At 40.1% G+C, this 22,060-nt stretch overlaps 1 protein-coding gene across 3 annotated transcripts; it reads left to right on the forward strand.

Annotated features, from left to right (window-relative positions):
- The first annotated feature begins 3,657 nt into the window (after nt 1-3,657).
- On the forward strand, nt 3,658-20,536 carry LOC143420342 (uncharacterized). 3 transcript variants are annotated; one of them, XM_076888337.1, is made up of 4 exons: nt 3,659-3,750; nt 11,268-11,373; nt 16,909-18,009; nt 18,335-20,536. In XM_076888337.1, exons 2-4 carry the CDS (start codon nt 11,356-11,358, stop codon nt 19,025-19,027), a joined length of 1,812 nt encoding a protein of 603 aa, XP_076744452.1. In that variant the 5' UTR covers nt 3,659-3,750; nt 11,268-11,355; the 3' UTR covers nt 19,028-20,536. The 3 variants fall into 3 exon arrangements, with proteins under 3 accessions (XP_076744451.1, XP_076744452.1, XP_076744453.1); XM_076888338.1 differs by lacking the exon at nt 3,659-3,750 and adding an exon at nt 7,669-8,150; XM_076888336.1 differs by lacking the exon at nt 11,268-11,373 and having other exon boundaries at nt 3,658-3,750.
- The last annotated feature ends 1,524 nt before the right edge of the window (nt 20,537-22,060 follow it).

Genomic DNA, 22,060 nt, shown 5'->3' on the forward strand with positions numbered 1-22,060 from the left:
AACAGTATCTTGGGGTGTAGGTGGTCAAAATAGAAAACTGAGCTGAGGATTTAAGTTCAATCCATCTATTCATTAAACTTAGGAGGAAGAAATGTCAGGCTGGTTGTTGTGGAAGTTTTCCACTTAAATAAACCAAAAGAGTCTCCCTGAGCCTAGCATGGCTCTCAGTTAAATACCTTCTCCAGGAACAAAAGGCAGTACACAGCTGTTTCACACCTTAAGGTTCACACTCCCTTGCTACCTCCCAGAGTCCTCAAAGAGACAAAAGACTCTTCCTGTGGAGTGGTCTGCTTCTCCAACTTCCTTATTACAGTATGGGTGTCAGACATGTTAAAATCCAGTGGCACCAAGGCATTATACAATAAAATAATTTGATTAATACACAAGTAAAAGAAATTCCTATACACGAGCAGGATTTTGAATTCAATTCTGGATTTAACAGGAAGCCAATGAAGGGAAACCAATACAGGAGAAATATGCTCTCTCTTTCTAGTCCCTGTCAGGACTCTTGCTGCAGCATTTTGGATTAACTGAAGGCTTTTCATGGAGTTTTTAGGACATCCTGATAATAATGAATTACAGTCGTCCAGCCTGGAAGTAATAAATGCATGAGCTAGTTTTTCAGCGTCACTCTGAGACAGGATTTTTCTAATTTTAGAGATGTTGCGCAAATGGAAGAAAGCAGTCCTACATATTTGTTTAATATGTGCATTGAAGGACATGTCTTGGTCAAAAATGACTTCAAGTTTCCTCACAATGTTACTGGAGGCCGAGGTAATGCCATCCAGAGTAAGAATCTGGTTAGATACCATATTTCAGGAATCAGAAAATATTACAAGATTTTCAGGGCTGAGTAAAATAACCTGTTTTATCTGAATTAAGAAAAAAAAAAGTTAGTGGCCATCCAGGTCTTTATGTCTTTAAGACATTCCTGCAGTTTAACTAATTGGTGTGTGTTACCTGGCTTCATGGATAGATAGAGCTCCGTGTCATCTGCATAGCAGTGAAAATTTATGCTATGTCTTCTAATGATGCTGCCTATGGGAAGCATGTTTAATGTGAACAGAATTGGTCCTCGCACTAAACCTTGTGGAACACCATGATTGACCTTAGTGTGTGAAGAGGACTCTCCATTTAGGTGCACAAATTGGAGTCTATTAGATAGATATGATTCAAACCACTGCAGCGCTGTAAATTAAATTAATTTGTGGCCACATTCAAAAGGACTTCTCCCTGTGACTTTGTCTTTAATAGCGTTTAATGAGTGGTCTTCACAAAAACTGCTTCTTCACTTAGTAGTTGACAACAGACCTTAATCTAGAGGTTTAAGATTACCATTAAGATTACCATTTCGTAATCTTAAACTAGCCAGCTGCATAAATTTGGGCACGCCAACAGAAAATTGACATCAATATTTAATAGATCCACCTTTTGCAGAAATAACAATCTCTAATTGCTTCCTATCGCTTCCAATGACAGTCTAGATTTAGTTGAAGGTATTTTTGGACCATCTCCAAAACATCTCCAGTTTAGCCAGTTTTTGTGGTTTTTGAGCATGAGCAGCCCACTTTAAGTCACACCATAGAATTTCAATAATATTCAGGTCTGGGGACTGAGATGGCCATACCAGAACATTGTACTTGTTTCTCTGCACGAATGCCTTACTAGATTTTGAGCAGTTTTTAGGATTGTTGTCTTGTTGAAATATCAGCCCCGGCACAACTTCAACTTTGTCACTGATTCTTGAACATTGTTCTCAAGAATCTGCTGGTACTGGACTGGAATCATGTGATGTTTGTGTAATGTATGTATGGTTTTCCCATTAACAGAAAATAGAATCCTTAAAAGAAAACTGTCTTATTTTGCACACACCGCAGGTCAAGAAGGCGTCAACAACCCCTCTAATCGATATTAGTATTTCTTAAGTCTTGTAACCTAGCAAAGAATTTCATGCAGGCCTCAACTCCTAGTACGTGTAAAATAACCCTTAGTGAAAAAAAAAAAAAGCACCGCGCACATATTCAGAACTCAGAACTAAATAATTTTATTAAAACACCCTGATGAGGTATTTTGGTTTTGTGCAGCCACTCATACCAAAGTAAAGAGTTTTTCTTCATTTTTATAGCTACTTTTACAACAGGTTTTCCCATTAACAGAAAATAGACAGAAACCCTAAAAGAAAATGGCCTTGTTTTACACACATCAAGAAGGAGTCAGACGACCGTCGGTTCAATCCCGGTCAATGCTTCCTCCGTCGGGTACCATAAACATATGAGAAAAAAAAAACCCCCAGAGAATTTATTATTTTTGTAAGAGTGAGAAAGAGAGGGAGAGAGCGAATAGATCAAACTTTTCTACAAAACGTTGTACCACTCCGGGTCAGGAGGGGCGATATAGCACGGACCGGTCAGATGACTACGCCGGATGGAAACATAACCGGAAGCGTCCCAGGGACTTTCCCTTTGACCTTCATCCTGGAATGATCTGATATCCTCGTGTCGGTGTTGTTCCCACATCATCATAATAAATGTTGTTCCAGGTACAACATTGCCAGTGACCAATCACATTGTTGTGACGTCCACCTCATCTGGAACAAGAGAGATATTTTATTCAAAAATAAATCACTTTTCCTGGAAACTTAGGCCCAAAATGGGATCCTATTGGTGGCTCAGCTGGTTAATAAAGAGGGAGTACGACTTACTTACAATGAATCCCTTACACTATATAATTTTCCCATTAGTGTTTGGGAATTCTCAATGGTGCTTGGTGCCATACCCTCAGGTACTTTAATGTTATATAAAAACACTGACAGTTCAATATCTACCTCAGTCACTCTCTCTGATCCAGCTGAGTCAGCAGTGGGAGAAATCTGCTTTTCACAGGAACTTGGTAACAGCAATAAGAGAATACGTAGTTTATTCCAAGAAGATATCGTGTCTCTCCCATATATATAATATCTTACTGGAACCGACATGTTCCAGATATCACCTGGAAGACAGTCTGGATGATCCCATAAATATCTAATTGTAAACAAGGTGAAGGATATCTCATGTAAAATTCTTCATAAATGTTACCCAGCCAGTCACTATATGGTAACATTTAAAAGACACATAAATACTAATTGAACTTTCTGTGGGGATCATCCAGAAAGTGTGGCACATCTTTTTTGGTACTGTTCCTCTACACAGAGATTCTGGAAGGAATTTAACAGTTTTGTTATTGTCCATATTTTAAGGGAGTTTTCTTAATGATGGGAAAATGTTTTATTCTGTTTCTTTAAGTTCACCAGGAAGAATGATAAATGATTTTTTTATAAAAAATTTGTTAATACTTTTAGCTAAATTTTTTATCCATAAATGTAAGTTTATTAATAAAACACCATATTTCTGCCTTTTTATAAGGATATGGAATTGTACATACAATCAATATCAGACTCAACCAACAAAAAGGCTCTCAGAACAATATTTATATATGTTGATTTTTTCTTTTTTTACCCCTGATTTTGTATGTTCATGTTCTGTTCTTTTGTAAACTTCATCTGTTTGTATGTTGTATACTCATTGTGTTTCAATAAAGTTCAATTTTAAAAAAGTACATTCTAAATGAAGCTTCAGACGTCACTAATCACGTGACTCTGGCCAAACGAATCAAGCCTCGACACGGTGCTTCTGAAGCAGTATGTTGATCTTTTTCACACACGCACCGGAGCGTCAGCTTCAAGCAGACCATCGCTACCTCTCACATCTAAAGGTAAGTGTCAAGGTAACTTTGAACTGAGTTCAGTCAATCTCGAGTTTTTTTAAGTTTTCTGTTGCTCTCTGTGAGAGGAGACCGTTAAAGGCGAGGCTCTCCAGAGTGTAGCAAAACAGGAAACAGCAGCTGGCTGTGTGTGCGTGTGTGCAAAAGAATAGATTAGAAGTGCAAGTGAGCCACGAGTAAAGAAAGGTCAAGTTTCGTGAGTTGTTTTTCTCACCACTGATCACGCGCTCAACACTCTACACATACTTGCATCACACGCGCGCTCTCGAGCATCGGTATTGTACAATTCTGGGCGTCACGTGAGTTGAGGGTGTTACCATATAACGGAAATCTCCATTGTTCTGTAGCAGTGGTTCTCAAACGTTTCACAATGAGTTTCACCCTTACGAGCGACATCACAGCACAGTAGTATAGGCCTATTTAACACTACATACACATACTTGCCAACATTCAAAAGGGCTCTCTCTCTCTCTCTCTCTCTCTCTCTCTCTCTCTCTCTCTCTCTCTCTCTATGGCACACTCCGTCAGTCTCGTTCCTCTAGAACGACAAAATGTTTAAAAATATTCTCATGCAGATGGTGTTCACAGGACAGCAAGAGTAAACGATCGGGAGAATCTTGTCTTTGTCATCGTTCCCCTCGTACGTGTTATTACTCAGCGGATTTCAGCGGTTTTGCTTCACAACTAGTGCAGTTTACTACTCAAATGGAGTCCAGTCAACCAGCGCCACCTCTGGCCAAGTACTATAGCCTACTACTAGATTAACTTGTGACACACAGTAGCGGTTTTTGAAACTGGCGACACGGGCGGTTGCCCGGGACGGCATCACAAGCATCGGGGAAAAAAAAAAAAGGTTGCTCCTCATTCTGCCCCGACATCATGCCAGCGCATATTTGGAATGTCGTAGGCTCCGATCGGTTTTCTATCACCCATTTGCTGGGAGTAAGGGCGCCCTCCGTTTGCGAGGTGCGCCTGCTGCTTGCGGCACAGGGAGGAGAGGGCGGGGCGGCGGGGGAGTCTCTGGCTGTATCCCAATTCAGGGTCTGCAGCCTTAAAGTATGCAGCCTCAACGATCCTCAAGGGCCGCGTACTCAAAGACCGCTAAGGCCGGAAGTGCGAGGCTTGTGTAATGGGACGGTCTAGCCTCCTTTGCGCTGATACTGTTGTTTGTCAATAAAGTAAAAAAAAAAAAAAAGCCTCCGTTGCTCTGCCCAGGTTGCCTAGCAACCATGATACTAACCACTGGAAACGTGTCATAGCTTTGTTTGACAGAAATGAAGGAGAAAATCTTCTGTTCATTTCTTTGTTTCTACGCGAGCTTTGATCATTCTCTGTAAGATTAAGCTCAGCTATTGAACGGCGTATATTTTAAAGTAAAGGCTTTAAAACCAAGTTAGTACAAACGTCACTAATGTCACATAACTTTGCCGACATGTGGCCAACAGTAATGTTTACCGTTCTTCGTTATTAAACATTTGCACACAAATAAGTGCCATAATATTCAGTACTTAAAATGCACTCTTCGGCCGCCCCTCATTTGCCGTTTTTTTTTCTGCAAATTTATCCACACCCATCGCCACGCTATGCATTCTGGGATATGTTGGGCCATGAAGTCTACACTGCCACAGCCTTAAACTTCAGGGAAATGAAGGACGCATTTCAGGGCCGCATTTCGAGCAGCCTTTGAATTGGGACAGCCTTGAAATGCGTACATTAAGGCTGCAGACCCTGAATTGGGATACAGCCTCTGGCTGGCTGGAGCGGCATTTAATCCGGTTGTTCAGTGATGACGCGACGAATCCTACTTCCGGGCCTAAAGTAGTGTGCGTTTAATATGGCTTTTGTGTTGTTAACATGTTTAATGTTATGTATTTTCTTCTATTTGATCTCAAAAAGCTCCTAAAACAGTCAGTGATCTCTGTTGACCTCCCTCGGCTTTTATTACCGCTAATAATTTATTTAAGCTCAGTTTTTAAAACCTTAGGATGTAACTACAGCCCAGCCCATGCAGCAGTATATGAATGACTAACCTCGTATTGTGGATGGATTATCTCAGTTGTTCTCCTGGCTGAAGTTTGGTCCTTTTACAGCATCCTGCCATGCGATTACATTTGTTCCTGACCACCGAGAACACTCACGTTAACTTTTATCGAGTGGAAAAAAAAGTTAGCTTGTTTATATTATGCTAACATAGCTGTGTTGCTAGCAGTCACATAGCACATCATTATATACCAGCTAGCCCAACTTCAGTAACCCTACAAACGTCACTGCTGTTAAGTTTCCTGTCTTCATTTATGTTGGAAGTGATAACAGAGCTGTACGTTTTAATTTGTTTCCAAAACCCCGCAGTCAGGACATATTGGATTTAGATAGAAGCTAGCGAGCTAACTCCCTGCTAACTTCTAACTCCGTTAAATGTCATAAATTCCGTTTTCATGGATGCCTGGATGTTAAACTCAATTGTTACACCTGGTGGAGCAGAACGCTGATCATTTTATTAAAGATGAAAGACTTTTGATAGTTTTTCAACTCTCAGTAATGCCATAGTGATCGTTTGATATATGGACCTGCAGCGGAGTTTAGGTCCAGACACGGCTAGTGACGTCAGACTGAACAATCGGATAGAGATTGACAGACCATGTGACTTTCGCGCATTGCATGCCGGCAACTCGTGGCAAAACAATCCAAGTACCGCATCAAACGCAAGCATTTGCAGCACCGCAAAACGTTCATTCTCCGGTTCCAATACCTTCTTGCTTTTTCTTTGTTTCCCAAAAAAGGTATGTACAAAAACGAAAGAGAACAATGCTGGTCCGTACAAAGACAGACTTGATGAAAAGTCAAAGAAAGATACGTGGAAAAAAATCAAAGGAGTGAAAGGGTCAGACCCTTACAAGCACACAGAGTGGACAAAATACGTTCGCGTGCTGCCCAACTTTCACCATGCTAATTATACGGTTCTTGGAGTGAGTGCATACACTCATGAAGTTTAGTAACTTCAGGTCACTGCAACAAGCCCAGGTCCAGTTTTTACCAGCTTCGCCTTATTTCTAAGACCAGGCACTATATCCCGTATAAAGACCTAGAAAAGCTCATCCACGCCTTTGTAACGTCGAGGCTTGATTACTGCAATTCACTTTATTGTGGTCTCCACTCTTCCCTTTTACATAGATTACAGACAGTTCAGAATGCTGCAGCACGCATTCTAACTAAAACCAAGAAGTTTGCCCACATTACTCCTGTCCTTGCTAATCTGCACTGGTTGCCTGTCAAATATCGTATTCAATTTAAAATTTTGTTGTTTACTTTTAAAATTACCAATAACACTGCACCAAGCTATCTTAAGGAACTTTTAAACCCATATGCTCCTGCTAGGGCTTTAAGGTCATCCTCACAGTTACTGTTGGTTCAGCCCAGATCTCGACTGAAATCTAGAGGTGATCGATCGTTTGCTCTAGTTGCACCGGAGCTGTGGAACAATCTCCCGATTGGCATCCGGGCGTCTGATTCTATTCATTCTTTTAAATCACGGCTAAAAACATATCTTTTTAAACTTGCCTTTTCTACCAGTTAAATGCTGGCTTGCTTGCAGTGACCTATTGACCTATTGTATTGTATTGTATTGTATTAAATTCTTTGCTATCTTTCCATTATTGGTGTCTTTTATCATGGTGGTACAGTCTTACCTTGCTATAACCTATGTGCTGCAGTCTACTCTTATTGGTGGCTTTTATCTTCATAAATACACATTCGTTAACAGTTTATTAATAGGACCTTTGAGCTCAATGGTAATTAATTAGTAGTGGAAATAATTTCTGGTTCGCATCACAGAAATGTAGCAGCGACAATAATATTGTATGCTGTAATCGTACTGGGCAATTAGTGATACAAAAAACTGTTGTGTGAAATCCCAGAAATAAACCTTAGACAAAGTGAATCTGTGAACTAAGCTGTAGGTCTATTAGGTTATTTGTGGTGATCCTCGGGTTGGGGGGATTTGTGTTCATACTGGGGTCCGTTCTTCGTACCTCGCTTACTACATCCAAGATCAAATGACACATCCAAGATCAAATCATCGCGCCAACTTTGAGCTCGCAATTCCGGTTCTCCGAACACACCTGTTGTTGACGATTAGTATAGCTGGATGAAGTAATGTGAGATCACTGGGTGGCTTAACAGGGGCTACGCATCGATAGTAGAAACATTGATCGGCAACCCTTTGGTCGGCGAAAATGTCGAAGGAGCGCGCTCAGTATTTTTCGGCAGCAGAGCAAGAACTCGATTGAGGGATTTCAGGAGTTTCAGAGTTTAATTAAAACGCAAGGGAACACTGCAAAGGCTGCAAAAGCAAGGAGAGAGGGCTGGCAGAAAGTTGCTGACAAATTAAACTCGTAAGTAATTTAATAATAATAATGGAGTGGATTGATATAGCACTTTTCAAGGCACCCAAAGCGCTTTACAATGCCACTATTCATTCACTCTCACATTCACACACTGGTGGAGGCAGCTACGGTTGTAGCCACAGCTGCCCTGGGGCAGACTGACAGAAGCCAGGCTGCCATATTGCGCCATCGGCCCCTCTGGCCAACACCAGTAGGCGGTAGGGTAAATTTATTATATTATATTATATCCTCTTTTAGGGCTGCTCAATTAATCGAATTTTAATCACGATTACGATCTGGGCTTTCAACGATCATTAAAAATGACTGAGCTGATTATTAGCCCCTCCCTAATTTATCCGCGACACCTTAAAGGCCGGTCCGTGAAAATATTGTTGGGCATAAACCATCCGTGGCGCAAAAAAGGTTGGAGACCGCTGATTAAGAGGACCCGAGGGAAGCTCGGAAAGCTAAGCAGAAGTTATTTAGAGAGGAGAGTGACTGCCGTTGGTTGAAAAGAGAGTTTAAAAAAAAAAACTTCAGTGGTGTTGCACACTATTTTATATTATTTTTTTAAAGTCATTGTTAACCCTTTAAAGCCGGTCAGAGCAGCACGCTCCGTTTTGCATAACTATTTTTAAATCCCTGTAGAACCTGAACCGTGTAAGCTAGCGCAATAATTTGTTTTGCATATGAAACCGGAGGAGTTGTACTTATATCTGATGCCATCAGCTTGTCCTCGGTCACGGTTTCGTTCCACATATAGCTTTGCAAAAATTGCATAAAAAGCGCTTGCAGGAACAAAAACATAATATTCCAGAAACACGCTTTGCCGTTCCTATCAGCTGTTCGTAACACTTCCCACAGTGAAATGATGCACATGCTGTTTTCTTTGCAAATTTGCATCATAGGATTGTTTTTTGTTTTTCCTGCAGTATATAAAAATTGCTGTATCTCCAAAATAAAACTATGAAGACACTCAAAATAAATTTCCTGTGGTGGGAAACTATTTTTTGCAACTTTATTGTATTTAAAGTTTTGAGGGATAAGCCTCTTAAATTTCTCCAAGTAGAAATATATGTAAACAAAACAAAAGTGATTTTCAATTTTTTTTTTGTAGTTTATTGCACTTTTTTGCAATTTATGTAATTACTATGGACTAATGCATACATATTATTAAAATATGGGCTATAACAGTTGTATTGATGTATAGCAACTTGAAATGCTCCCACAAATGGCACTACAGCATATAAAAAAAAAAAAAAAAAAAAAAACTCTGGTGGACTTGGTTCTATAGTAGGTCTTAAAGGGTTAAATAAATATCGTCAAATAATCGTGATCTCAATTTCAGTGAAAATAATCGTGATTATCATTTTTGCCATAATCGAGCAGCCCTATCCTCTTTCACATTAGAGCCACAACAGGAGCCACTAGAACATGGGAACAAGTAAAAGTGAAATATAAGAATATTCTACAGAATGGTAATATTTATCACTTATATTGCTTTTAGTCTCTTGAAAAGAGACCCTGAAATAATCTGTTTGTTTATAACAGCAACCAAGAAAAGGGCAGAGCAAAAAAAAGACAGGTGGTGGTCCTGCACCCCCTCGTCAACAAGTTGGTTAAGTAAATAATACCCTCACAGGAAAATCGATATCTCTCTATGAGCACACTGTCGCGCTGAGCTAAAGGATCCTGTCTGTCCCGCAATATACGCTGAATTCTGAGGACTCTCCTTATCAATCTTGCACCTTCCGCAATGGGTGGCTCGCGTATACGGACAGGACATGGCTGCGACAGACTTCCCAAATCCACCTTCGCTTTTATAGCCGTGGTCTCTCATCTTGATTACATGAAGTAATTTACTATTACTACTCTAAAATATGAATTACATCTGTAATAATCACATACATGTAATAGAATGTTAATAGTACATTTCCCTTTTTTTAGGAAATGACCTGTATGTATATCTGTATGAAATCAATAAAAGGATGAAGTACTGCATTATCTTTAGTTACATTGATAACATTTATTTATGGAAAAACAGTGGTAAAATATCGCTGTTGCTTTCGTATAAATGAAGCGGACATACCTGAGTGGCTGCGATCTAATCTTGTTTACATGAAGTAAACCTGCTCCCAAGCAGGTTTACGCTTACGGATCTGTTGCTATGACAGCAAGTCCCGGATGAGCTTCGGGGAACCGAACGATCCAAGATCACGCGAAATCGTCACCAATCAAATCCAGCTAACTTACTTAGCGAGGTACGAAGAACGGGCCCCTGGAGTGCAAAATTAAAACTAATGGAAGGTGGACAACAAAAGTTCAAAGCCACATCACATCCTGTAAGCATAGTCTGCCTGTGTCGCTACTGCACCTGTTTCTATGACTACATTGAGTAGAGTCTGAGTGGCTGCACTTGACACTGGTGCATTCAAATCCACCCTCAAACATATTGAAAGATGCAATGTGGATTGTCAAGACTCAAACCAATCAGTAAGCAAAGACAGCAGGGATCACTTGTTTCTATTTATTATACAGCCAGATTTACTTGTGACACACATGTGCAGCTGGCTTTATCACCTATTTTGAATTTGTTTCAAGCACAATACATTTGTAACTTTCAGTGTTTTCCGGTCTTCCAAAAGAAGAAAAAAAACCTTCAACTACATGACATGCAATTGTGTATTTGTTTTCACCTTATCATACACTTGAAGTTTTACAAATCACCACTCCTTTTGTTTAATAACATTTCAGTCTCAGACAATCTAGTTTTTCTTACAGAGATTGAATGCACCTTCTGCGGATGGCGGTACCACACAGTGTGCGTGGACTTCCCCTGTACAGAAGGCAACTACAAATGCTGTGAATGCTAAATAAACAGAAACAAATGATCCCTGTTGTCTTTGCTTAATGACTGGTTTTAGTCTTGACAATCCTCATTGCTGGCATTGCATCTTTCAATGCCAGCAATGCCAGGTATCAGTGCTCAAACCTTTTGTGTTTGTTTCCAATAAGTTGCCCACATCGGGAAACAAATGTGTTCTTTTACTTGTCAGATGAATATATGAGACACTTTGACTCTTCAGTGCAGTGTGGAGCCTAACAGAGATCTGTTTTGTGTCCTAGCTGATCAGCAGGAGGAGAAGAGTCTGACGGAGCAGCAGAGGAACATTTTCAGCTACTTGGACTCAGCTCAGCCACTACAGAGAAAACAATGAGCTCAACACAGAAGGTGACAGACAGAGCAGGGCGATATGACCAAAAATATTTATCACGATATACATTTGAAAATGTGCGATAACGATGTAGCTGATGATATAATTGACACTAGACAAAATACTTTACAACTCCACAACTTTATTAAAAAACCCATCAATGTATTTTCAGTTATACAAGCAGCTGTTTTTTTTATGTGCATTAAAGTTATATAAAAATTTAACAGTGCAAATGCAAATTGCTTGCTGACAGTTTAACCAAAAGGCATTTCCAGTGGAAATTGGCTGACATCCTAAACATAACCATGTATAATATCCAGAAACTTAAAAAGAGGTTATACAGTCGTGGCCAAAAGTTTTGAGAATTGCATAAATAATGTTGAGAGAATATTGACTAGCACAAGGCTGGAGATCATCATGGCTGTATTCCAATTCAGGTTCTGCAGCTTTAAAGTACGCAGCCTCAACGGTCCTCAAGGGCCGCGTACTCAAAGACCGCTGAGGCTGGAAGCCTCGATCGCGCTGCCCAGGTTGCCTAGCAACCATGATACTAACAGCTGGAAACGTTTCATACAGCTTTGTTTGACAGAAATGAAGGAGAACATACTTTGTTCATTTGTTTCTACATGAGCTCTGTGTGATTTAATAAGTATCTGAGGCTGAGACCACAGGACTGTAAAACATGATTGTTGGGCTTCATTTCTGTACTGAACAGTCATTTTATGATTAGCTAGTAAATAACAATTAGCTAATGTTGTTCATGAGACTAAAGTCGACTCACTTTGGTGATGGAACTATAATATTGCCAATAATATAGTTATTATATTAATCACTTCACTCAAAGAAAAGTTTCTTTGACAGTGTATATATAGATGTATCATATACAAGAGACAAATATTGTTTGTTCAATTTGTTGGCATTACTAAATTTGGCTCAGTGCTTACATATATGTGTAAAAAGCAAATGTACGAGCTGTGATAACTGTTGCTGATAAAATGAAGAGTAGACTGATATATGAAATATTCCTTTATTGGGTGAGAAAATCAGACCATGTCATAACTGCTTTAAGTCATACAGAATAGATATCAGAGCCTTAAACAGGCTGGCTTCTGCTAAATGGGTCAAACTGGGCAGAAAGTCTACAAACACATAACATCCTTATAGAATATGATGTTACACTATAGATCAACTTACCTCAGAACATATAAAGCATATAAACAATTACAGCAATATGATGCAACAAACACAGCAGTGCTACTAATCCAAAATACTCAAAGCTTCATAGAACTGAAACCAACATTTATTTTTAGCTCCATTCTGCTGCTGATACAGACTTTAGGTTTCTGAACATTAAACTTGTTGCTGCCTTTCATAGTGTGTAACTTGAAGGCCCTGAGTACTTTCTCCCACACTGAAAACACTGGAATGATACAATTATTTGAACATTACCTAATAAGACTGATTCAGAACAGACAGTTAGTTATTTTAAACTTTCCTAGCAGTCCTTCACAAACAGGGAACAGTCTGTCTATTCTCTCCATCTGTCAGCTGTTGCTGGCTCTTCCTCCTCCTCTTCCTCACACACTGCTGAGTTTGTCCTGGTGGATCATCAGGGGTGCAAAGCCTCACAGATGATGTGCAGCAGTGGGTCCCTCAGTCTGTCCTCACTCTGGACACTTGCAGTCGTCACACATGGAAATCAAATGTGTGATAAGCTGCAGGATTCAAACACAAGTGTAACTTATAAATACATGTTATACTTTTATTACACAATCAGAGAGAGAGTGCAGGACAGACAGACAGGTGACAGTCTCAGGTGTACACACTGCTACAAACAGGAGGATTTAGTGTTTGTGTTATTACGAGTGCTACACAAGAAGAGTTCCCAGATGGTACAGTGGACACATGTGTGACTCCTGTGATTAAAGCATCTTTCTTTCAGCTTAACGAGTGAACCGTCAGCTCGTTCAAACACACGTTAAAGTGCGTTTGGCTCGACACCACCGAACAGAGGCAGCAATATAACATAGCTAACATTAACAGTGCAGTGAATCCTGCTTGTGCCGTGATATTCAGGACTGCAAACCGAGCAGCATCACTGACTTTCAGCTTGTTGTGTTTGTGGATATATGACTGACTTTAATTATCCATAAAATCATCACATTCTCTGTAAGATTAAGGTCGACTATTGAACAGTGTATATTTTAAAGTAAAGGCTTTAAAACCAAGTTAGTACAAACATCACTGATGTCACATAACTTTGCCGACATGTGGCCAACAGTAATGTTTTAATGTTCTTCATTGTTCAACATTTGCACATAAATAAGTGAAATAATATTCAGTACTCACTTTTAAAAGTTTAGTCTTTGGCTGCTCCGCTTCAGCTTTTTTTTTTTTTTTTGGCAAAATTATCCACACCCACCGCCGCGCTATGAAGTCTGGGATATGTTGGGCCATGAAGTTTACACCGCCACATCCTTAAAATTCAGGGAAATGAAGGACACATTTGTGGCTGCATTTCGAGCAGCCTTTGAATTGGGACAGCCTCGCTGTCGCTGTGACGCAATCGGCCTTAAAATGTGGCCTTTAAGGCTGCAGACCCTGAATTGGGATACAGCCTATGTCAGGCTGATTGGGTTAGAATGGCAGACCTGACATGTTAAAAGGAGGGTGGTGCTTGAAATCATTGTTCTTCCATTGTAAACCATGGTGACCTGCAAAGAAACGCGTGCAGCCATCATTGCGTTGCATAAAAATGGCTTCACAGGCAAGAATATTGTGGCTACTAAGATTGCATCTAAATCAACAATTTATAGGATCATCAAGAACTTCAAGGAAAGAGGTTCAATTCTTGATAAGAAGGCTTCAGCACATCCAAGAAAGTCCAGCAAGCACCAGGATCGTCTCCTAAACACGATTCAGCTGCGGGATCAGAGTGTCACCAGTGCAGAGCGTGCTCAGGAATGGCAGCAGGCAGGTGTGAGCGCATCTGCACGCACATTGAGGCGAAGACTTTTGGAAGACGGCCTGGTGTCAAGAGGGCAGCAAAGAAGCAACTTCTCTCCAAAAAATCCCCATCAGGGACAGATTGATCTTCCACAGAAAGTATGGTGAATGGACTGCTGAGGACTGGGGCAAAGTCATATTCTCGGATGAAGCCTGTTTCCGATTGTTTGGGGCATCTGGAAAAAGTCTTGTCTGGAGAAGAAAAGGTGAGCGCTACCATCAGTCCTGTGTCAGGCCAACAGCAAAGCATCCTGAGACCATTCATGTGTGGGGTTGCTTCTCATCCAAGGAAGTGGGCTCACTCACAATTTTGCCCAAAAACACAGCCATGAATAAAGAATGGTACCAAAACTGCCTCCAACAGCAACTTCTTCCAACAACAGTTTGGTAAACAACAATTCCTACATAAGGCACACGGGATTATAAGGGGCACCGTCGATTTTCAGAAAAATGAAAGGATTGATTTTAAGTGTGCCGTATTTTCCAAAAAACACGGTAATAGCGATGGCCTGCTAGCATGCTAGTGCTTTGTTGTGTATCTGACGGACGAAAGCTAAACCAGTTCCACACCACTGAAGTTGAAGCATTTTTACAAACCAATTCTGGTTCATCTGTTTCATTCAACGATCCGCTTTCACCCTTCTCATTCTCCGTCGCCGCCATGCTTTTTCCTCCATGTGCGTATGAAAACAAAGGCACTGCGCAAGCGTGTTTTACCCATATTCTATCGTAATATTTGAATTTCTTATCGTTGCCAAACATTATACTGGTATTACCGTGAATGGTATGATATAGCCCAGCCCTACATGAAAGGCAACCTGATCGTGCACTAATCACACATTAAAATAAGCAAAAGAGGCAAAACTGTGTGCCAGAGTAAAAAACAAAACAAACCCCCCCCCCAAATCCCTTTAAACCTTAACACCAACAAAAGGAAGCATTTCTATGGAAAAAGAAACCCCTCCACTTGGTTTGACCTGCTGATGTCATATGTGACATCATCAGGACTTTAAAATGAGGAAATGCTAGGCGGGTGTTTCCCCACACCTGACCCTCATGAAGACTGAAAAGACAAACAAAGTATGAACTTAATGACTTAATCTGTAACATAATAAAATATAAAGTAACATGTAACTGAATATTTGCCTTAATTTGCAGAATGTTTGATTTGCCGGCAACAAAACGCTTACACAAACAAACCCGGGATAGTGAGTGCAGCGATGTTACTTGACAAATAGCGAATCATAGCAAATACATAGAAACAGAATAATGTGTACAATGTGCAAAAAAAGGTAAACACATATGGGACAAATGGAGAGCATTGCAACTGCTCCTCCACTTTGTCACAGTACAGTCTGTGCCAAAAAGTACTGACAGGAAACTACATGCTTTTGCAGAAAATAGGAGCTGCAGCCAGAAAGTGAATCTAAGCAGAGTCTTTGATTGAAACTTAAAGTGTGTGTGACGTCTAGAGGAAGTATATAAATAACTAGGCTTCCCTTTTGTGCTTCAGACCTGAGCTTATGTGTTCGTGTGTTCAGGTCTCCATTCCTGGGAATGAAAAATAAAGATCATCTTTTGAGCTTTGACCACTTTGAGCCGTGTCTTTCTTTGCCGTAGGGAAAACAAAGAACTGGGATTTAATACTTGTAGTTATAAAGAAAGCAATTCTCTTAAACACACCACTTTTTTTTTCCCGCTCAGCTGCAGTATCCAGATGAAATACATAATCATATTACACAGTTTTCAACAAACTGCAATTTAGTAAATGCTCGAGTTAAAAGTAACTTTTTGTAAAACTGTTATATTTAGAGCAACTTGTAAGTGGAATAAATTGCCTTATAAAATTAGAGAATTAGCTACTATTCAAAACTTCAATGAACACTTAAAAGCTGATTTACAGAACTTTTAGTTGTTGTAAATATTGTAAGAGTTTGTTTTTGAAATTTGTGTAATGTGCCTCAATGTTATTGATATTATTATTATTATTATTATTATTGATTGCTTATATTTTAATTGTGAAACCCCACTGTGGATGTAAAATTATGTGGATATTTTGAATCCACTTTATTGTATAATATTTTATGTGATAGTATTTGACGGAAGACGAGCAACATGGAAGCTAATGGGGTTCTTTTTGAATAAACAAATAAACAAACATAGGATTTATTATCAGTGAATAAATATGTATAAATCTATAAAAAAATGATAGAAATATGTAATAGGAAACAACAATATGATATAAATTATGAAAATAATATAAGTGTGTGTGTGTGTGTGTGTGTGTGTGCGTGTGTGTGTGTGTGTGTGTACAATCAGGAGGGATGGGCATGATTTTAGTGTTTGAACAGTCATGAATTATTTTTAACAGCAGGTTGGATGTAATGTGTTAGAACTACCAGCAGGTGGGGATAAGAGACCTTTAAGGTGTTTGGTGCCACACTCCACCTTCAGGTTTAAAACTAGTGTTAATGGAGTTTGAAGGTTGAGTTTGTTCCACGACTGCATTTCACTCACTGCCTCTGTTTGTATCTTTGTCACTGCAGGACCAACATGGAGCGAGAAGTCAGCGCTCTCAGGAGGCCGACAAACCTCAACCAAGAAAGAGAGAGAAAACATACACCTGTGACGAGTGTGGGAAGCATTTTACTGGGATTTATAAACTAAAACGTCATCAGTTCATCCACACTGGAGAGAGACCGTTCAGCTGTGACTTGTGTGAAAAGTCTTTTTCCTTGAAGGATTCCCTAAAACAACACCAACTCATCCACAGTGGAGTTAAAGCGTACAGCTGTGATCAGTGTGGTAGAGCTTTTACTCACAGTAGCAACTTACAGAATCATCTAGTTACCCACTCTGGAATTAAGGCGTACAGCTGTGACGAGTGTGGGAAGGAGTTTACTCTGAAGGCTTCACTAAAACGGCATCAGGTCATCCACACTGGAGAGAGACCGTTCAGCTGTGACTTGTGTGGAAAGTCTTTTTACTTGAAGGGTCACCTAAAAAAACACGAACTCATCCACAGTGGAGTTAAAGCGTACAGCTGTGATCAGTGTGGCAGAGCTTTTACTCAAGGAAGCAGTTTACAGAATCATCTAGTTACCCACTCCGGAATTAAGGCGTACAGCTGTGACGAGTGTGGGAAGGAGTTTACTGGGAAGGCTGAACTAAAACGGCATCAAGTCATCCACACTGGAGAGAGACCGTTCAGCTGTGACCTGTGTGGAAAGTCTTTTTCCTGGAAGGAATCCCTAAAACAGCACCAACTCATCCACAGTGGAGTTAAAGCGTACAGCTGTGATCAGTGTGGCAGAGCTTTTACTCACAGTGGCAACTTACAGAATCATCTAGTTACCCACTCTGGAATTAAGGCATACAGCTGTGACATCTGTGGAAAAACTTTCAGCCAGAGAGGAAGCCGAAATATACACCTACGCATTCACACCAGACATGATGTGTACTGCTGTGAACAGTGTGGCAAACAGTTTATAACTCGCACACAGTTACAACAACACATGTTTACCCACACTGGGGAGAGACCTTATCAATGTGACCTGTGTGAGAAGACTTTTAAATCTCCACATTACCTGAGAGGACACCAACAGATCCACACCAGAAAGAGACTCTCCAAGTGCAGTTACTGTGAGGTATGTATTTATATTGTTGTCTTGTCATTTTAGCCTGACTGTTTGGAACAACTCTGCTCATTAAACTGTGTTAGCATGTTAGCAATTCTACTGCATGGAAAAGCAGCTCTGAGTGATTATTCAGATTTTCATGTTAGTTATGATTTTAGTATTACTGTAGTATTATGGTGGTAGTATTGTAGTTATTGCAGCCCAGTAAACTGAGTGTGTTAACTGAAACAGTAAAATGTAATTGGACATCTGCAGAGATGCTCTTTATTTCAGGCGACGTTCAGGATAAAAGTGTTGAAGGACTGACTTACACTGTCTTTGTGTCTTTGTTTAGAAGCAGAGCGACACAGATGGATCCAGTTCTCAACCCTGTCATCACTGTGGTGGTGGGAAAGACTTTCATTGTGACCTTTGTGGAAAAACTTTCAGCTGGAAAGCTGACCTAAAAACACATCAACATAGACACACTGGAGACAAACTGAAATACTGCAAAGAATGTGGGAGAAGCTTCACCACACCAAGTGAGTTAAAAAAACATGAACTGATTCACAGTGGGGTCAAAAAGCACCTCTGTGATCAGTGTGGGTCATCCTTCACCACTGCAAGGGAGCTTAAAAGACACAAACGAGTCCACATAGGAGAGAAACCATACAAGTGCAGACACTGTGACAAAAGCTTCTCACAATCAGGTCATTGTAACAAGCATGAACGTACACACATGGAAGGAAACTACAGCTGTGACCAGTGTGACAAGAGCTTCAGGAATCTCACTTCCTACTCCGAACACAAACAATCCCACGTTACTAATAAACTGTTTCACTGTTACCAATGTGCCCAAACATTCACCTCATTGTCTGCTCTGTGCAAACATCAGCGTGATCACTCAGGGCTGAAATCACTCCCATCACTGGATCACAGTGAATCTGAAGAGACAGAAAGATCCTCTGGTTTCAGTGTCAGACTCAAAAAGCTTGAGATCAGGCTCCACAGAGTTCAGATAGAATCATTTAAACTTGTGTTGAACTGAACTGGTTGCTGGGCTGAACTTCTACATTACCAATGCAAACTGAATAATACAGAAGATGAAAGAAGAGACTTTAATCAGTTAATAAAGCTCATGATCTTGATTCATTGTGGTTGCTACACAGATACTTCTGGGTCACTTCTCTCAGTTAGGAACCTTCCTCACCAAAACTGACTGTTGGACCACACCCCTGGTTTCATGAGAAATTGTTTCAGCCACGATTTCTCTTCCTGTATTTCAGAGTAAAGACTGAAGTGACAAATGGAAACATGTTTAAAAAACGCAATGTGAGAGAGACGTTGCGGTCCTTAGAAGTTACCCTGGGTTTTTCTGTCACCCTGCTAGATGTTACACACCTTGTTATTGGACTGATTTCTACTGCTGGACTACTCCTGGGGAGAGTAACAATATTCTTACTAATTAGCTCCCTTTCACACCTTTGGGGATATTTATTTTTGTGCTTGCAGCGCTGTGAGCCAGAACAGCGAGAGAAAAATCTGCAACAGCGACGAGCCGAATGCTTAAGTGAATCCCAGCAGCTGCACATGTGCTACGCTGATTTAGAAGATATCTTTGCTCTGGATTTACAACACGCACAAAAAACTTGTAATCCCTAGTTCAGCTCCCGAAAAATATGCTTAAGTTGTTCTTGTGTCCAACAAAAATGAGTTCTAATATGTTTTATTTTTAATGGTACTGCATTGAAGTTAGCACAATTTAAATTCCAAAAATTAATAAACTCTTAAATGAATGGCATCTTGACGTGGACTCGGTGAACGGCTTAAAAAAAGAAAGCAAAGAATGTGGGATAAGCTTCACCAGTGTGGGTCATCCTTCACCACTGCAGGTGAGCTTAAAACACACAAACGAGTCCACACAGGAGAGAAACCATACAAGTGCAGACACTGTGACAGAAGCTTCTCAGATTCAAGTAATCGTAACAAGCATGAACGTACACACATGGAAGGAAACTACAGCTGTGACCAGTGTGACAAGAGCTTCAGGAATCTCAGTTCATACTCCAAACACAAACGATCCCACGTTACTAATAAACTGTTTCACTGTTACCAATGTGCCCAAACATTCACCTCATTGTCTGCTCTGTGCAAACATCAGCGTGATCACTCAGGGCTGAAATCACTCCCATCACTGGATCACAGTGAACCTGAAGAGACAGAAAGATCCTCTGGTTTCAGTGTCAGACTCAAAAAGCTTGAGATCAGGCTCCACAGAGTTCAGATAGAATCTCCTGTAAAAATCTGATGAGGCAGCTGTGAATCAAACTCTTCCCCTAGTTCCATTTTAAGCTTTCAAAACTGTCCTACTGTAGTGTTCATGTCGAGTGGTTAGCTTTCTTTTCATCAGTTCGTTGAAAACTCTGTTTCCTATTATAAAGTATTTGTTTTAATGTATTTTGATACACAAATGTCTTCTTGTTCGGGTTCTTTATGTTATTGAATCTTGGAAATGTTAAATAAAAAATTCAAATGTTAAATAAAGAAAGATTTTAATGATAAAGACTTGAGCCATGATGTCATTTCCTGTATTTCAGAGTAAAAACTGAAGTGACAAATGGAAACATGTTTACAGTCACAGTTAGATGAACTGTTTTCAGTGTGTTACAAAATTAATATATTATTAGTGCTTATTTAGTGAATATTGTTACTTGTTTAAACAGGTACATGGAGTTGTTTGCAGTGAAAGTTATTTTTAAACACAGTCAATATTCCTTCTCCTCTACCTGATATCCTTGGAGCATTACGAAATGAGCCGTCAGAGGGTAACAGTCCAGAAATAATGCTAGACTCACCAACTCTCATCTGTGTCTCAGTCACAAAAAGGAGATCCAATCCATTGGAGGAAAAATAATTTATAATGAAGCTTTATTTGCTAAGGACCACGCATTTGTTAGAGCCATCTTCATTGGAGCTGGAGCCTGGGTAGAAGTTGTCGGTGAAGCCCAAGTTAATGGGACCAAATACAAAAAGTTTATTCCATGACTCCCACAATGCAAAAAACAGTGGTGAGCAGGGTTATGGACACCTAAGCCTACAACAGTAACCAGACAGGAGATAACAGGATCCAGGAGACGTCTTGGGATGTGGCGGAAAGGACCATAACCAGCTGGAGCGGCCGCTGAAGAAAAGAGAAGTCAAGCTTTAAACTTCACCAGCCGACCGGCACGTTTACCCCGGTGTCTGTGGCGGTGTGTCGGAGCAGGTGGTGGCACTTTATGTAGCAAGTAATCAGGAACACCAGCCAGGAGCAGAGGATACCCTGTTTGTTTCTTCTGATTAGAGCTCTGAAAGCTGATGGCAAAAAACTGAAGATCTAAAGGTTTTTGGTGTTCCCCAGTTTTGAGTTGATTTCAGTGACAAGAAACATCAGAAACAGAACAAGCAGTAAGAAAATTGACAGAGGTAAACAGCAAGCACACACACTGGAGCCATTTTACCCTTTAGTTTAATTATGTAAATTACAATTATGTAATCTGATCATTTACAAACTGAAATAATCTCAACATAAGCTGACGGAAGAAGAAGAAATTGAGGAAGAAATTCAGGCCGTGCACTGAAAATGTATTTTTTCTTGTTATCTTAAGACATTTGGTGTGACGACTTCTACAACTCAGTTTTTGGTTTTGCTGAAGTAAAGTTTACACTCTGAGGAGTCACAGTGTTGATATTGGACACAAAGAGAAAAGTTCCTGTAATGTAAAAGTTAAAAGTAGAATTTTAAAATGGAACCTAAATCTGATTAGTAGCCAGTGCACCGACTTTAAAACGGGTCATATGAGCTCCCTTGTTCGAGTGGGTCAGTAGCCTCGCTGTTAGTTTTGAACAACCTGTAGACGAGCTAGCCCTTTCTTGTTTAGACAAGTAAACAGGCTGTTACAGTAGTCAAGTCTTGTAGAGACAAAAGCATGTATTATCATCTTGAGTTCACTTGTTGACACGATGGATCTAAGTTTAGAAATGTTCCTCAAGTGAAAAAAGCAGGTTCTTACTATCTGATTTAAATGTGCCTCCAAAGAAA

The sequence above is a fragment of the Maylandia zebra genome, linkage group LG9, assembly GCF_041146795.1.
Source record: "Maylandia zebra isolate NMK-2024a linkage group LG9, Mzebra_GT3a, whole genome shotgun sequence".
In the NCBI taxonomy this organism is placed as follows: Eukaryota; Metazoa; Chordata; class Actinopteri; order Cichliformes; family Cichlidae; genus Maylandia; species Maylandia zebra.

What these genes read in the sequence shown, in the direction of transcription:
- LOC143420342 (XM_076888336.1), top strand. Translation starts at nt 3,679, where the DNA reads ATGTTGATCTTTTTCACACACGCACCGGAGCGTCAGCTTCAAGCAGAC. An exon ending in GCTACCTCTCACATCTAAAG is followed by an intron (nt 3,751 to 16,908) that starts GTAAGTGTCAAG and finishes TTGTCACTGCAG; the next exon opens with GACCAACATGGAGCGAGAAG. An exon ending in CCAAGTGCAGTTACTGTGAG is followed by an intron (nt 18,010 to 18,334) that starts GTATGTATTTAT and finishes GTCTTTGTTTAG; the next exon opens with AAGCAGAGCGACACAGATGG.